This window comes from Anser anser (genome assembly GCF_964211835.1).
Source record: "Anser anser genome assembly, chromosome: 14".
NCBI lineage: Eukaryota > Metazoa > Chordata > Aves > Anseriformes > Anatidae > Anser > Anser anser.
In genome coordinates this window covers 10,397,691-10,411,916 of record NC_139735.1, presented here as the reverse complement: position 1 = coordinate 10,411,916, position 14,226 = coordinate 10,397,691, and the positions used below count along the sequence as shown (strand labels likewise).

At 51.2% G+C, this 14,226-nt stretch overlaps 2 protein-coding genes across 2 annotated transcripts in view; one reads left to right on the top strand and one right to left on the bottom strand.

Annotated features, from left to right (window-relative positions):
* BNIP1 (BCL2 interacting protein 1) overlaps window positions 1-14,226 on the top strand; it is a 213,849-nt gene that overhangs the window by 54,301 nt on the left and 145,322 nt on the right. The window lies entirely within an intron of this gene.
* On the bottom strand, window positions 863-12,882 carry STC2 (stanniocalcin 2). The gene is made up of 4 exons (XM_083798937.1): window positions 12,560-12,882; window positions 10,475-10,617; window positions 7,781-7,992; window positions 863-4,483 (listed from the first exon to the last, which is right to left on the bottom strand). Exons 1-4 carry the CDS (start codon window positions 12,723-12,725, stop codon window positions 4,090-4,092), a joined length of 915 nt encoding a protein of 304 aa, XP_083655063.1. The 5' UTR covers window positions 12,726-12,882; the 3' UTR covers window positions 863-4,089.

The following is a 14,226-nucleotide window of genomic DNA, read 5'->3' as shown; positions in this document are numbered from 1 at the left end:
AGGGAGATCTCTTGCTACGTTATGAACTATCAGGGTCTTTTATACACGCAGGACAAGTCTTATCAGCTGTTACAGCATCTAGAAAGCCTTGCAGTTGTATTTCTTAACGGGTCTGGCTGAAACCCAGTGCTCATGGCTCTGTCCCCATGCTTGGCACTGCTGACATTGTGTGGGTCCCCTTCCCTGCCCTGGTAGCATCTCGGGACGCTGAGCTGTGCCTCCAGCCGGGCTGAGCACAGGGCAGCGCCACTGCCACGTCTCAGGGGATTTTGTGATCCAAGGTCCAAAACGCTGGGCAAGAGGAAACCCACCAGCACCTGCATCCCTGCACTCTCTTCCCAACCTGAATAGGGGCTAATTTAAAGCAGATGAAATGGCTCTGACATGCCGCAGTGAACCCAATCCGCAGCTCCTGCTGGGGAAAAAGCCTCCCAGACTGTGCAGGGGCTTTGCTTGAACCTGCAAAGGATGTGAGCTTCTGCTCCCGGTGGTTTTTATCGTCTACTTTGCCCTGCATCTCTTTCTCCACTCCCAAGCCAAGCTGCCAGATCCCAGCTAAGCAGCCAGCAAGGCCTCCCTCCCAGGGGAACAGCCCATCGGTGACAAGGTCTCTGCCCCTGACGTACAGGGAGGAAAGGCTGGCTCTGTCCGGGGAATGAGCCACGGTGCTGGCACAGCCCCATCCCCGTGTCCTGCTCCAGCCAGGGCACAGCGCTGCTGCTCCCAGCCCGGGGACAGCCAGACAGATCACCTCTGCCCCCCTTGGTCGCTACCGGGAGCCTGGCCTGGCTTCAAAGGGCTTTTCTTACCCCTTATCACAGCGTCTGAAATTCCAGCTTAAAAAAAACCCAGCCACAGACTTATTCAAAACATTTATTAGTGTTTAAGGAAAATAATAGTGTGAAAGGTACAGAGCTTTGTCTAAAGCCATATGCATTTTTGTTTTTTTTTTTACAAGCTTATTTGGCTGCAAATTCTACATGAGATAAAACTAGTATGTTTTTCTCCCAGAGATTTGGAATTAAGGACAGTTTGTCTTTTTTTTTTTTCCTTTTAGTTCAGCACTTTAAGTTAGGACAGCATTTTCCAGGGTTTATTGGTATCTTCTTCCAGTAAGCATTTTGCTTCTCCCAGTATTTTCATTCCAGAACAAGGCTCATTCCAGATGCAAAGCGTAAAGGAAACATTCATACCTTGGCTTTGAAGCTAAACCTCCTTCATGAACAGCAAGTTCATAAGGAATGTTAATTAAAGCATCATACAGTATCTAAATGGACATTTTTTTTTTTTTAACTTTATAAAGAATTAAGGCTATGTAGATGTCACAATAAAATACTCTCAGGTAAAACGCACCCTATTTGTTAGACATGAAAGAAGGTTTAACAATAAATAAATGATTTATGCTGTCAATAACATTATGGAACTGTATAAAACTATATTTACGCAGCTTTAAACATAAAAAACATACTAGTGGCATGAATATATACAACACAGGTCATGACGTACGTTTAAATTATCATAGCCAGCAGTGTTTTTTTTTTTTAAATGGAGACACTATAATAAATAGAAATGTTAAATATTTACAATAATAGCATATGTGGAATCAGTAGATGAACACATAAAATCTTCACACACAGAGGAAAAAAAAAAGTTATGCCTTATAAAAAAAAATCCCTCCCACCCACAGCTTGCCCACCCACCCAAAAGAAATTGTCATTGACTAGACAAGGGGAATATACAATTTTCCCCCCTCAAAACAAATGAATACAAATAAAACTGTATGCATGCTGAGGTGATATGTTGACTGAGACATTCAAGGATATACCTGTCTATATGTTTGGTTCCCATAGATGCATCGGACCTCTAATGAGAGAGGGATCTTATTTCAGTTCGATGCATGAACATTACGTTGGTAGCGAGTCGTTTCATTTCGTGTTTTTTTTTCCTTTTTTTTTTTTTGCTGAAATGCTTGGATTGTCTTTTTGGTTCGAGCTTGTTCTTTACGGTGACATATGCCACCACAGGGGAGAGGATGCTCACAGGAAACTCCGGGAGGCACACTGGAGACTTCCTTATGGTACCACCAGCAGCCACTTGGTTTTTGGAGCAGTTTTTGGAGCAGAGGTGCTAGCTGTCAGAGCTAGCAAGAACTAGCCTTGGCAAGCCCCTCCGTGACATCCCGGGGGCACCCTCCAGGGGACAGCCCTGCTGCAGCTCAGCAGGTCAGCCTGAGCTCTGCTCCTTGGGTCACGCTGGTCTTTGTAGCTATGGTATTTGGCCTGATCCCACATCTTCCCGATTAAGTTGAATGAGAACATCACAGAACTTAGCTAAAATCAGGAAGGATCAAGGTCATTTCCTTAAAGACCCGGTGATCACAGGGAGCCACACCTCTTCAACTTAGCGGTTCTCTCTTGCTTCCTACGTGACTTCTATTAAAAGTAATGCCTAGAAATTCTGCGCGTGGATACATGCATTAAACCCTGAATATAGCTATTAGGAGCTGTGCTCACTCAGCAGTAGCTAAAATCTGAGTTGGAAATTGTAGCCAAATTCCAACAGCCTCTACTGTTTGTGCAGCTCCTTCCCACCATGCGACAAGACGTACGTTAGTTCACCGGGTACGTTCTGTCTCTGCTGAACTGCCTTCCTGCCCCCACAGCTTTCCTCCCAAACTTTCTAAATAAGAAGGCTCAGATCTTTGGTGTGATTCCCACTTTCTAAGAAAACTCACTTTTTCTCCAGAGGAAGCTGAAGAGCTCACCCTTCTGTCCCCGTGGGTGCTGTCACCTCCATTTCCAGTACCATATCTGGGGATATAGGATTGCGCGGCTGCAACCTGAGAATTACAATTGCATAGGGGGTAGGAGAGATGCATCCCAACACCTCATTCACACTTTAAACTGCCTAGAGACAATCCATTCTTGGCACTCTCTCTCTCTAGTAACTCATTCTACAGAGACCGGCGGTCGTTATCTGCACAACAATGAATAAAGAAGTCAACCCCCTCTCCAGATCTTTGGCATTTTGGTAAACCAGAGCTGACAGGCAGGTTCTGGTGGGGCTCCACATCCCAGCAAACCACACCGTGTCACTTCTAAGGAGAGACACATTTCTGATGGGCTTCCAATGCAGCCCTGTGGAAGAATTTAGTGTATGTACGGGGTCCTTCATTGTGTGAGCCTACGGCCATCCTTTTAAGCTTGTGCATTAGGGTGGAGTAGCTGTGTCTGGGTGGACAGGTGTAAGAAGAGAATATGCAGGGGGGTTTAGAGGTTCGGGAACATACTCTTGGGGGGTCCTCCATACTGTGCTCTGTAAGTAGGGAAGTCGTGTCAAACTACTTGGTCTGGAAGCTGATTACCTAGGCCTTGGATACGCTGAAGTGACTGGATAAGCAAGTGTTAAGTTACACAGTGGTTAAAAAACAACTAAGGGGCACTTGAACTAGGCAGTGTCGCCCGGATGGGAACAATGGCTCAGAAATTACTCAGCAGACAACGGTGGAGCTCCAGACTGCATTGTTCCTGTATGAGAGACAGGACAGCTATTTCATTCCAGTGTGTCACAGAGAGCCTCCAGCCCCTGCCTTGTCAGCCACAGGCAGAAACCAAATCCCTCTGGAATTCAGCCATCTGCTGTAAGACTGCACCCTAAACCTTTGGAGGTGCTAAGCCACAAGCGGCCGCATGCAATCTGCCAGAGCCCTTGTAACCTTCTCCCCAGCTGAGGGACCAAGATAAACAAACAAGCCCCCAAAACAACCCAACGACCCCAGAACAAGATCCTAAATTTCAGCCAATGTCTGTTTCATTAATAAACAGAGGGGAAAAGAATTTAGTCGGAGACATTTCGCCACATTTAGCGGCTGCTCAAGTGTCGAGTTTGCTGGTTCAATAACCCATTGCCACTGCTCTCCCTTTGCTACTATATACACTGGTGCTGAGGTCCATATATCTTGCAATGCCCTGTGCTTGACCTCTGAATGGGAAATGCTTTGGAATGTCCATAGACGGGAAGATGGACTCAACGGAGGAAGCTTCCAGCGGAGGGGGAGGGTGGGGGTAACGGGGGGCTTGGTGCCTTTTTTCACCTCCGGATGTCCGAGAAGTCGGACAGTTCGTCTGCCCGGTCCATGATCCCATGTGCCCCTTTGGGACCGTGGGCCCCAGCTTTCACCCGGGCATGGGCATTCAGGTGGCCCTTGGTACCTCTCTCTCCCTTGGACGCTCGTGAGCTCTCCCTGGGGTCGGACTCGGAGTGGGCCAGGATGTCCCCGCGGCCAGCGGTGGCTTTGCCAGCTTCAGCCAGCTTCTTCTCAGGGCTCAGGATGGCGTCACCGTGCACGGCTGAGGTGCAGAAGCTCAGGATGGAGCAGAGACTCCCCCAGTTCTGTTCGCATTGGGCCTGGACGCTTCTTGTTATTGCCTTTTTCACCTCCTCGCCACAGGTGAGCAGGATATTCACTAGGTCAACATACGGCCTGGAGGGAAAGAAAACAGTGAGAGGCGAGTCAAAAAATATATTAGGATTATCTACCAGTCAGCCAGGGTAACGGCCTCTCTGCCTTACTCTCCCCTTGCCTACAGCGCTGTTCAGTAGCGTTTGTCCCCCGCTACCTGCTTACTTGGCCACCAGGGGGTCAGACATCTACTACCTTGAGGGCCAGTTCTGCACCATATGTTGACTATGCGATGTGTTATACTCTAATTGGCCACATCAGAGTAAGAAATGCACACGATAGCATCCTGCGGAGCTGAGTCACTCAAGTGCAGGGGCTGCCTTGATTGTTCACCCAGTGGAGATGCTCTGGGAGGACTGTAATTCCCACCAGAGGAAGACAGAAGGTCTACACGCTTGGCAAATGGGGCTGTCAAACGGAACAAGTGCTGTCTCACATCTTCTCTCGCTATCTCTTTCCATGCTCCTTTGTCTTTATTAGTCAGGAGACATGACAAAGGAAGCCAGCTCTGGAGCCATCAGCTTGATAAAGCAGCTTGCTATCTCCGGGTGAACACCTGATACAGACATACACTGGTAACCAGCCTGCAGGAGGCAGGCATTTCCTCTGCTCTGGGAAGCACAAAAGACACTGTTCTGTATGAGGTCCTCTGGCTTTTCTCACCACCTTCAGCTCTCCCTGGAGCAGCAGGTGTTGACCTCTGCCACAAGCAAGATCCTATCTGGGCCCACGATCCAACTGCAGCTAAGACACATGGAAATCCACTCAGGTGGCACCAAATGTTCTCCTCATTTCCTTACAGAGTTAAGTACAGCCTTCAGTATATGCCTTGTCCCAGCAGAACAAGGACTCCAAACAAGCCAAGGCCAAATGCTGCTCCTGCTTCCCACCCAGCGCTGAGAGCCGCCTGCAGCCCTGCAGCACAACGCGGCCTCTGAGCACAGCTCGCTTCCTCTGTCATGGGCACGGAGGACAGCAATTTTAAAATAGCTGTGGTCGCAGGTTTTGTGGGTCAATATTGATGTTGTCTATTGACACAAGTGCTCAGCTGTTAGCAGGAGGTGCAGGCAGGCTCAGAAGGACATGCTTAAGACTTGGATGGTAGGACCCATGCAAACTGCAAGTCAAGACCTGTCCAGGGCTGGCAAGCCTGGGTTCTGCGGTAAGGGCGGTCGTGGTTGCATGCATGGGGTGGTGGTGGCGCACCTTCCACCATCCCCTAGCTCTGTGATGGTGGACGAGCCCTGTCTAACAATCGCTTCCCAAGAACTGAGTCGAGGAGATGAGGAGAACCAACAGACCGTGAGCAGATACTACCCTGATTTTGCTCTGCCCAACTGCTTAACCTCATTTTGAATGACTAATCTTGGAGAGCCACCTATTCCCCTATCTGAAAATATTTCCCATGTTTGGATTGTTTCTGTCATTAAAAAAAAAAAGCTATTTGGAATGCAACAGGGAAGGATCTGCCAGGGCCTGTCACCACTTCCACCATGACAAATGGGTCTGACCCACACCCCCACAGCAGCTGACTCCTCAGGAAGAGGCTTCGCTGCCCTGATCGTGCTCCTTAATGCGCATCACAAGAAAACAGCCAGAAGAATAAACCAGAGAACAAGTCTGAAAGCTGCCACTGGCTTCTAAGCTCTTAGGTTTTTGTCTTAATCATAAAATAGAAGATGGCAGAGAATTGATCCCAACACATATGAAGTAAAGGGGAAGGATAAAAAAGAGATCAGTCGTTAAAACCGGGCATAATCTGTGCAAAAAATCTTTGGAAGAAAAAGGTTGCTGGTATGACTAAAAAGCGGCTCAGCTGCCAAATATTTCAGGTATTCAAAGTCTGCCAGAGCCCTGCGGATTAATACTGGCCCATTTCTCCTTCACTGTTTTACTTTCTGCATTTCAGCTGGCCTGACCATAGTACCTGAACTGAGCACAAGGCTGCAAGTCAGCAGACGTGATTTTATTTCCAGCTCTGCCACACTCACCTATTGATCTCCAACAAGTTACTTAGCTCAAGAATTTCAGAAATGGCCTCTAAATTTAGAGGGGAGGAGGCTGGCTTGCTTCTATTCGGGGAGTCCCACATAGGAGAGCTTAGCTCCAACTCCACAAGATGCTGAAGATGAAGTTTAAGCAGCTCTAAGTGAGATCATGCAAAATGTAGGTGCTCAGCTAAATGACCTGTGCCTTCAAACTGAGACCCCCCATTTAAGCTCCCCAGAAAGAAGCAGTTGCCTTTGCGCATTCCTGTTTTAGCTTGTTTGCAAAATAAGGAAAACCTAACTCCTCTTTCTACAGCTTTTGGCTCTCATAGGTGGTTTTCAACATAAAGTAAGGGAATCAGGGGCCAGCTCCTCCGGAGACCAATGAAAATTCAAGGCTAGAAGTCAAAAATAAATGATTCGGTGAAAAATTAACATCACAATCGCTGGGATTTGGGGTTTCTGTGCTAATATCCACTGGGGATAAAAAAAAAAGCATAGTGGCATGGTAGGAAGATGCTCTAAGGTAAGCCTGCTGCCAGGCTGTGGCTCAGCCTCCTTGTTTGGGAGTGGGATGTTCAGCTGCAAGAAAAACAGGCTCTGATTTTTGCATCTGTGCACAAAGAGTTGGTACAAACAGCTTGTGCCTGGCTTGTTGCTGTCATGGAGCAGCTTTGATCAATTCCTACTAGGACTCATGCCTCCCATTCCTTGGAGGGCAGCTGCGTTCCCAGGCAGAGGGATGAGCTGCTCAAAATCTGACTTGTGCCTTTATTTTGTACACCTCCATGTTTTATTAAAAAGCATCTTAGATTAATAAGGAGTAAGATGAATGGGAGATTACCTGGGGGACTGCAGCTCCTTCAAGGACAATTAACTAGAAGACATTTGAAAGTATGTATTTACAAAAGAAATTATCCTGTTGACAACTCTGCAAAGACCATCTTCCCCCTTCTCCTCTAGCTGTCACTTGTAACAAACTGGTCATGAACAGTGCCTTTGACTACAGAAAGCACAAAGGCTTTGTGAGATGCCTCTCGGAACATCAGAAGCTAACGCTGTATTTGCCTAAGGACCAAGAAGACAGCCAAATCCAAGTCCAACCCACTTCATTTCCTTCCACGACCACATCCAGCCCTTTGCAAGCAAGCTCCTCTTCCAGGCCCCTGCGAAGAAAGCATTGCCTTGGTCTTGTACCTGGGAAAACAAGCCGTGCTTAAGGCCAGAAGGAGGTGAAACAGCTTTTGGGCAGATGCACAGCCCATTGGCACCATCATGCTCCTGGAAGGAGCTCCCACGCCTCTGACTGCACTAGCACGGAGGCACTTACTCATGCTGCAGCAGGTCTTTGAAGTGAATCATCTCCACAATGACCTGGACGTTCTCCTTGGCAGCGGAGCAGAGGTCATGCTTCAGGTAGCACTCCCGCTGTAACTGGAACACCATCTCTTTAATGGCTGGGCACTTACGGCTGATGCAGCTGAATTTATGCCTCAAGGCATGAGCCTTACACTTCAGAGCGTCTTTAATGAAGGATTTTCCCTGAGAAGAAAAGAAACGGAGGAGGTCTGTATTTTTGTCCATTAAGCACAGCAGCTGATTTATGGCCAGCTAGCTGCTCCTCTGCAGGACAACCTCAAGGGTTATTAGATTGCTGGGGAGATCACTTAATGGCTTCTTCTCCCCTCTTCTCTTTGTTTCTCTGCCTTTAAAGATCACGCCAGGTTGCGCTGCCTTGCTATTCTACTGGGGCTGAGCACACAGGGCTTCCTCAGATATTTTGGGGTTTCCTCTGCCCCAATAACAGACTGCCCAAGAGGGAAAAAGGGAAAAAGTAAGCACCTTGAAATAATGCAGTGCTTGAGTTACGGGCTTGCTTCGCCTCTGGGGTGGTAGCACAGCAGGTTCCCACAAAGGAGAAGGGCATCCTGCCATGGCTAGGGTCTCCAGAACCACAAGCACATTCCCATTCCTTTGCTTAATTTTTTTTCTCCATTTTTAAATCAGTTTGTAAACCCCTTACATAGCATACATACATGTATGCACCATTTCCCAGCTATCAGTTTTTCGCTACTACCACTTCCTCAGGTAGAAAGGGACCCAAATCAGCACTAATAATAATTCTACAGTGTCTTGATGCCTGTCTGTTGCAAGAAATTCTCAGTGAAATAAAAAAAAACCAAGAAACTAAAATGTACACTGCAAGAAAGTTGCTTTAGCAGTATCTCTTTAAAGATCATTTGCAATTCCCTCATTCAGCTGCTTAGAGGGTATCAAAAATTATCCCTACCTTCTCCCTCTTTGCTATCTGACCCCATAGCCAGCCATACACAGTGCACGTGTCCCAGCCTGGCAGCTCTGCTCAGCCTTTCTTTACTTTGCTGAGCAATAGGTGCTGCACTGCATCCATCTCTTCATTGTTTCCGATTCTTTTACACAAATGCTTCCAGAAGACCAAATTCCTGTTGTCCTTTATCCAGAACACATGGGCACAGCTCCACGGACATGGACTAAGATTCACCCAGACCTGTGAGCAGATTTTGTCCCTAAATTGTTTCAACCCAGAAACACTTCTCCCTGATCAAAGAGCTATTTCAGGTATCATCCCCTTCTATTCCCTGTACCTGTACCCTACCTGTCCTTCTCTTCAATACAGAACATGCAGAGCACAGTGGGAAAATTAGGATAAAGAGAAAATCCTTATACAAACCAAACCTCACATCATTTATCAGATTTCAGAGAGGGAGGAGAGCAGAAAGCAGAAAACGGCCAGTGCTAGTCTTGTTATTTCATGTACCCTAGAACAACTGTAGGTAATACAGAGATAAGCCCTGAAAAACCACATCACAGCAGAGGCTCAAGTCACCTCCAAATTAAAGCTCCAGGGGTTTGGTGCTTGTGCACTGCAAAGGGGACAGCCTGGATGGGAAACGGGCTGGATCTGACCGCAGTACCTGGGGATCCCATGGAACAGGCATCAGTGGCTGCACTCAGCCTTCACAGGCACACCTTCCTCCCAACAGGGCTCGCTGCTTCTATCAGCTTTGCTCACTGACAGAGCTACACAAAAATAAGTGTTTGCTGGAAGCCACTTGGAAATGATGTCAAAGGTTTTCAGATACCCACAGACTTTAGGAGAAACAATTCCAGTCTTAATAGCTAACCAATAGCTAAACAATTCCAGTCTTAATAGCTAACCAGACCCTGTGTACATCCTAATTTAAGCCTAAAACTCCAGCACTTGAAGTGTTTCCTGCTGGGTGGTCCCACCATCCCTCACAAAAGGGATGGAGCCCTGGAGACAGCTCTACTTTACACCACGCTTCCAGCAGTGCCATGTAGCTGGTGCTTTTAGTCAAGTTATTCTGTAAACTGCATGGTCAAGCCAAATGCCGCTGGCCCGGCGTAATGTTCTCTTCCCTCCACACTGAAATGGGAGAGTAGGTTTACAAGACATAATAACAGGATGTCTCAATGATGCGTAAATGGTCTGGGGAGAAAATGAAGGAGACAAACTTAATACCGCATACCATCGAAGTCATGTATTTTAATGTCAGTGCTCGAACTAAGGCTTATATGAATGCAGCAGCTTTTGGAGGTTGCCTGTACTGGTTGTGTGCAAGTCTTGAGAACCAAGCTTTAATAAGCACACAGTGGGAAACATCTTCTGATACATCTACATGAACTTGGGAGCCCCAGGTGCATTTCAGAATCAGCTCTGAACAAACACGATGTAGAAGCTTCAGTCATTTAATGTTTCTGACAACCGTGCTCAACTACATTACTGATTTTTGTCCTGGGTGCAGTAGGAACAAGTCCCCACGTGAAGCTGCAGCTAGGGACCTGTCTCCTGGGGCAGCTTACACACTGCTGCTGCCTTGGGTCTTGATTCTGGACCCTTCGCTTCAACAGAATAATTTCTATTGAAGCTGGTGTCACATGCAAAAGCAGATTTGCTCCTTAGTGGTAACTTTTTCCTCAGATGTGCTAAAGAGAAAAAACACATCCTAAGTTTCATTGTTACCTGGGCATCAAATTTTCCAGCGTTGTGCAGGAAAGTCATGCAGATCTCATGTAAGCCTCGGATCTCGCAAGAATTGTTTTCAAAGCATTCAAACACTCCGCATCCCACATCGCCGGCATTAACCAGGCAGTGCTGGATTTCAGCTAAAATGAGCATTGATTACAGTTAATTTGAAGAACTGTTCATAGAAGCTGCTGGTGGTGGGTAGGGGGGGAAGGGAAAGAGACGTTTTGCTAACATCATCAGTTCAAAAGAAAAAACACATGTGACAACAGTTATTGTACCCACAGCATGCCCACTTTCTGCAGAAATTAGGCCAAAACTTGGGTGTATTATGCTATGAAAGTGATATCCAAGAAGCAAATGCCAAATCCACTACGCTTACGTCAAGCTCTTTCACTTGAGAACTGTCTAATGCTTTCACATTCCTCAGGAGCAGAGGACAGGCATGATTTTTGCTGTCTGACTTGTAAAAAGACCCCATCAAATTCAAGTGCCAAAACGAGAAGGCCATGAGGAGCTGGTCCCAGCCAGCTGGAATTGGTCGTTTCTGGTGATACAGCACAATGCTCTTTGCAGGCTACCGGGCGTCCCCTGTCCCGATGTCGAGGAAGTTTATGGCAAAACTCCCACTGATAAACAAAGTCCTTTGCACCGATTGTTGCATAAAGCTGAGACTCTGTCCTCACCTATGCAGAAATCAATTGGAAATGCGTATTTTTATATACGGCACATAAAACAGATCCACTGGACCTAGCATACGTGTTTATTCTGCCCGAACAGATGTTATGTAACGCTGTTAAAAAAATGCTGTCTAATACCTACGCACAACCCCTCCTTCCCAAGTTCTAACTCTTAATAAGACGGCTTCTGGGCCTTTAAAAAGAAGGGACATCGTAGCACTGCCAGAGGGAAGGTGGTTGCTGAAAGAGCCCGGGGATAAAGTTAAACAGGGGCAGCTTTTAGGCCGGGACTGAGGATGCTAAGAACGCCTGTGCTCCGTGCCCCAGTGGTACCTTTAATTAAAGCTCGCTCTTGGGAGCCAGCCTAATCCCCCTGCGGACCGCAGCGCGTTTCAGCCCCCCCCGGCCCCCCCCCCCTTTGCCATACGGTCCATTTTGCAAGTCTTTGCAGCAACTTTGGGTCCCATTTCAGCCCGCCGCAAGGCAGAGGGGAGCAGAGCCGGGATGTCCAGGCTGAGTCCCACGGGGCTCGTGTGACCCCCCCAGGGGGGCAGCGGCTCTCTCCGCCACCCCTTCTCCTTCCTACCTGCCCCGGAGCGCATCTGGGGGTGGGGGGGGTCCGGGGGGGTCCTGTCCCCGGTGCTGGGGCCGCTCCGGCATTGTGTCGGGCACGGGCGGGGAGCTGCGCAAAGCCGCGGGCACCGGGGGGGGGGGAGAAAAAAATGGAGCTCTTTGTGGAGCGCTGCAGAAGCGCGGAGCCGGGCTTTTTTTGGGGCCGGGAGCTCAGCTGTAGTGCTTGTGTTGGCATCCGGATGCAAACCCTCGCCGGGATCACATGTCCTGGCTCCAGCGTGCTGAGAACTGCACAGTGCCGTGATTCACATGTGGCAGTCCCTAATGGGCATTCGTGCATTCCTGCTCGTGTGTGTTTAAACACGTCGCGCAGCAGCGAGAGTGTTAAAAGGGAGGAAAAAAAAAATAATAAAAGGGGGTTGGGGTGGGGGGGGAGAAGGAGGGGAGGGGGGGGAAGGGAAGCGCCTGGATCCCGCGCTCTCCGTGCACGGCTGGGAAGCGATCCAGCAAAGTGCACGCCTCGGCTCCCTCTTTCTAGGCAGCTACAGCCGGGGGAGGGAGAGGAGGACAGAGAGGGACCCCCCCGAGCCCCCCGCATCACCGCCCGGCTCCGTGCGGAGCGGAGCAGCGGGCAACCCCCCCCCCCCCCCCAGCCTCCCTCCGCCCCCCAAACTTTCTCCTCGCCCCCCGCCCGCTTCGTGCCGGGCCCGGGGGCCACGTGCACGGGGCAGAGCCGGCTGCGGGCTGCCAGCACCGGGCTTTTCCCCTTCCTTCCCCTCCGTGCTTTCACCCAGCAGCTGCCTGCCTGACACCCCCCCCCCCCCCGTACCTGTGTTCTGCAGGGACAGCCGCCCCTTCTGCGGCGGGGTCCTGTCGGGCGGCCCCTCCGGAGGGTGCGTGGCCTCAGCACCGGCCGCCGCGGGGATGGGCAGCACCAGCAGCAGCACCACCAGCAGCAGCAGGGCCGGGAGGTGCCCGCGGAGCCCCTCGCACATGGTGGCGCCTTGCCGCCGCCCTCCTCCACCACCTCCCCCTCCTCGCCTCCTCCCGGCCCCAGCGCGCTGCCCGCCGCGGCCCCGCGCCCCGCATGTGCCCGGCGCGGCGGCGAGCGCGGAGTGGCGGCGGCGGAGGAGCCCGAGGGTGCCTCAAATATCCCCGCCGAGCCCCGCTGGCGCTCGCATGAGGGAGCCGAGCAGGTGTCGCTCCGCGCCGCGGCCAATGGCAGCCGCCGAGCGCTCCGCCCGCCCGCCGGGGGGCCGGCCCCGGCCCGGCGGCAGGTTGCAGCCTCCCGCCCCCCCCCGCCCCGGTCCCCCCCCCCCGCCTCCCTCCGGTCCCCCCCCCCCCCCCCTCCCGCTGCTGGGAAGGGGCCTCCAAGGTGCCCCCCCCCCCCCCCCCCGCGGGGGGTGGTGGCGTTGAGGGGTGGTTTTGGGGGATTTGGGTTCGATTTCTGAGGGGGAAGGTGACTAAAAGGGTTTGGGGACCCGGGGGGGGGGGCGGGGGGGTGACTTCGGTTTGTTGGCGCCGAGGGGCCGGAGCCGGCCGTCCTGCGGCGCTTGAGGCCTCAGTTGTAAGACTTTAGAAAAAAAAAAAAAAAAAAAGAGAAAAAAAAAAATAAATGAAATCCCTCTCCAAAGCGGCTGTTGCACGGAGTTTCTTGGAAATCCTCTCCTCCCTTTTTTCCTGGGATTTTTGTACCCTGCGAGCTCTGCGGGGAACTGGGATAAATTTGGCACCTGGGGGGAGGCCGGGGGGAGCACCTACGGGGTGCCGCCCGTCCTGGCCCCCCAACGTCCCCAGCACCCCGCGGATGGGGGGGGACATCTCCCCTGCAGCCTCCCCCCGCTGCATCCCCTCGGCCTCCCTGGGAGCCGGGGCTGGGGGAGAAGGGAAATCTCCAGCAGGTGATGGGAAGCGTCCCGCTCGCGGGGCCAGAGGCGCGCAGGCCTCCCCTCGCCCTGCTGTAATGCGCATCAGATGTTTCATCAGACCCCGCAGGCCCCAAGCGGCTCCCACCGCCCCCAGCAGCCCCCCCCCAGCCCCTCGGTGCTGCCGGGGCGCGAAGGGCCGGGGGTCCCGCCGGGGGGGCGCAGCCAGGAATGTCTCCAGCTGCTGCTGCCGCTGCCGCCGCTTCCTCACAGCTGTCAAAATGCACTTGAGGAAATCCACTCACACCTCCCCGAGCAAGGGTCTCCTCGGCGGGACGTGACACCGCGCCGCAGGACCATGGCTGAGCACCAGCAGGCACGTTTCGACCCCCCCAGCCTTCTCCTGGCAGCCCCCAAAGCATCCCCCCCGCCAGCACCGCCAGCCCGGGCCTTGGCCGGTTGTGTCCCAGGCTGGGAGGTTTTTTAGCTGGGTCTGAGCTGCGCAGAGTTTGTTTACTGCTCTTTAGGGTCTGACTTCTAAACATCTTTTTGAGGCTGAAATTACGAACAGGCGTGCCAAGCTCGCGTGGAAATTCCCTGTTATCAATACGCCGCTGCCTCGTAAACGGCG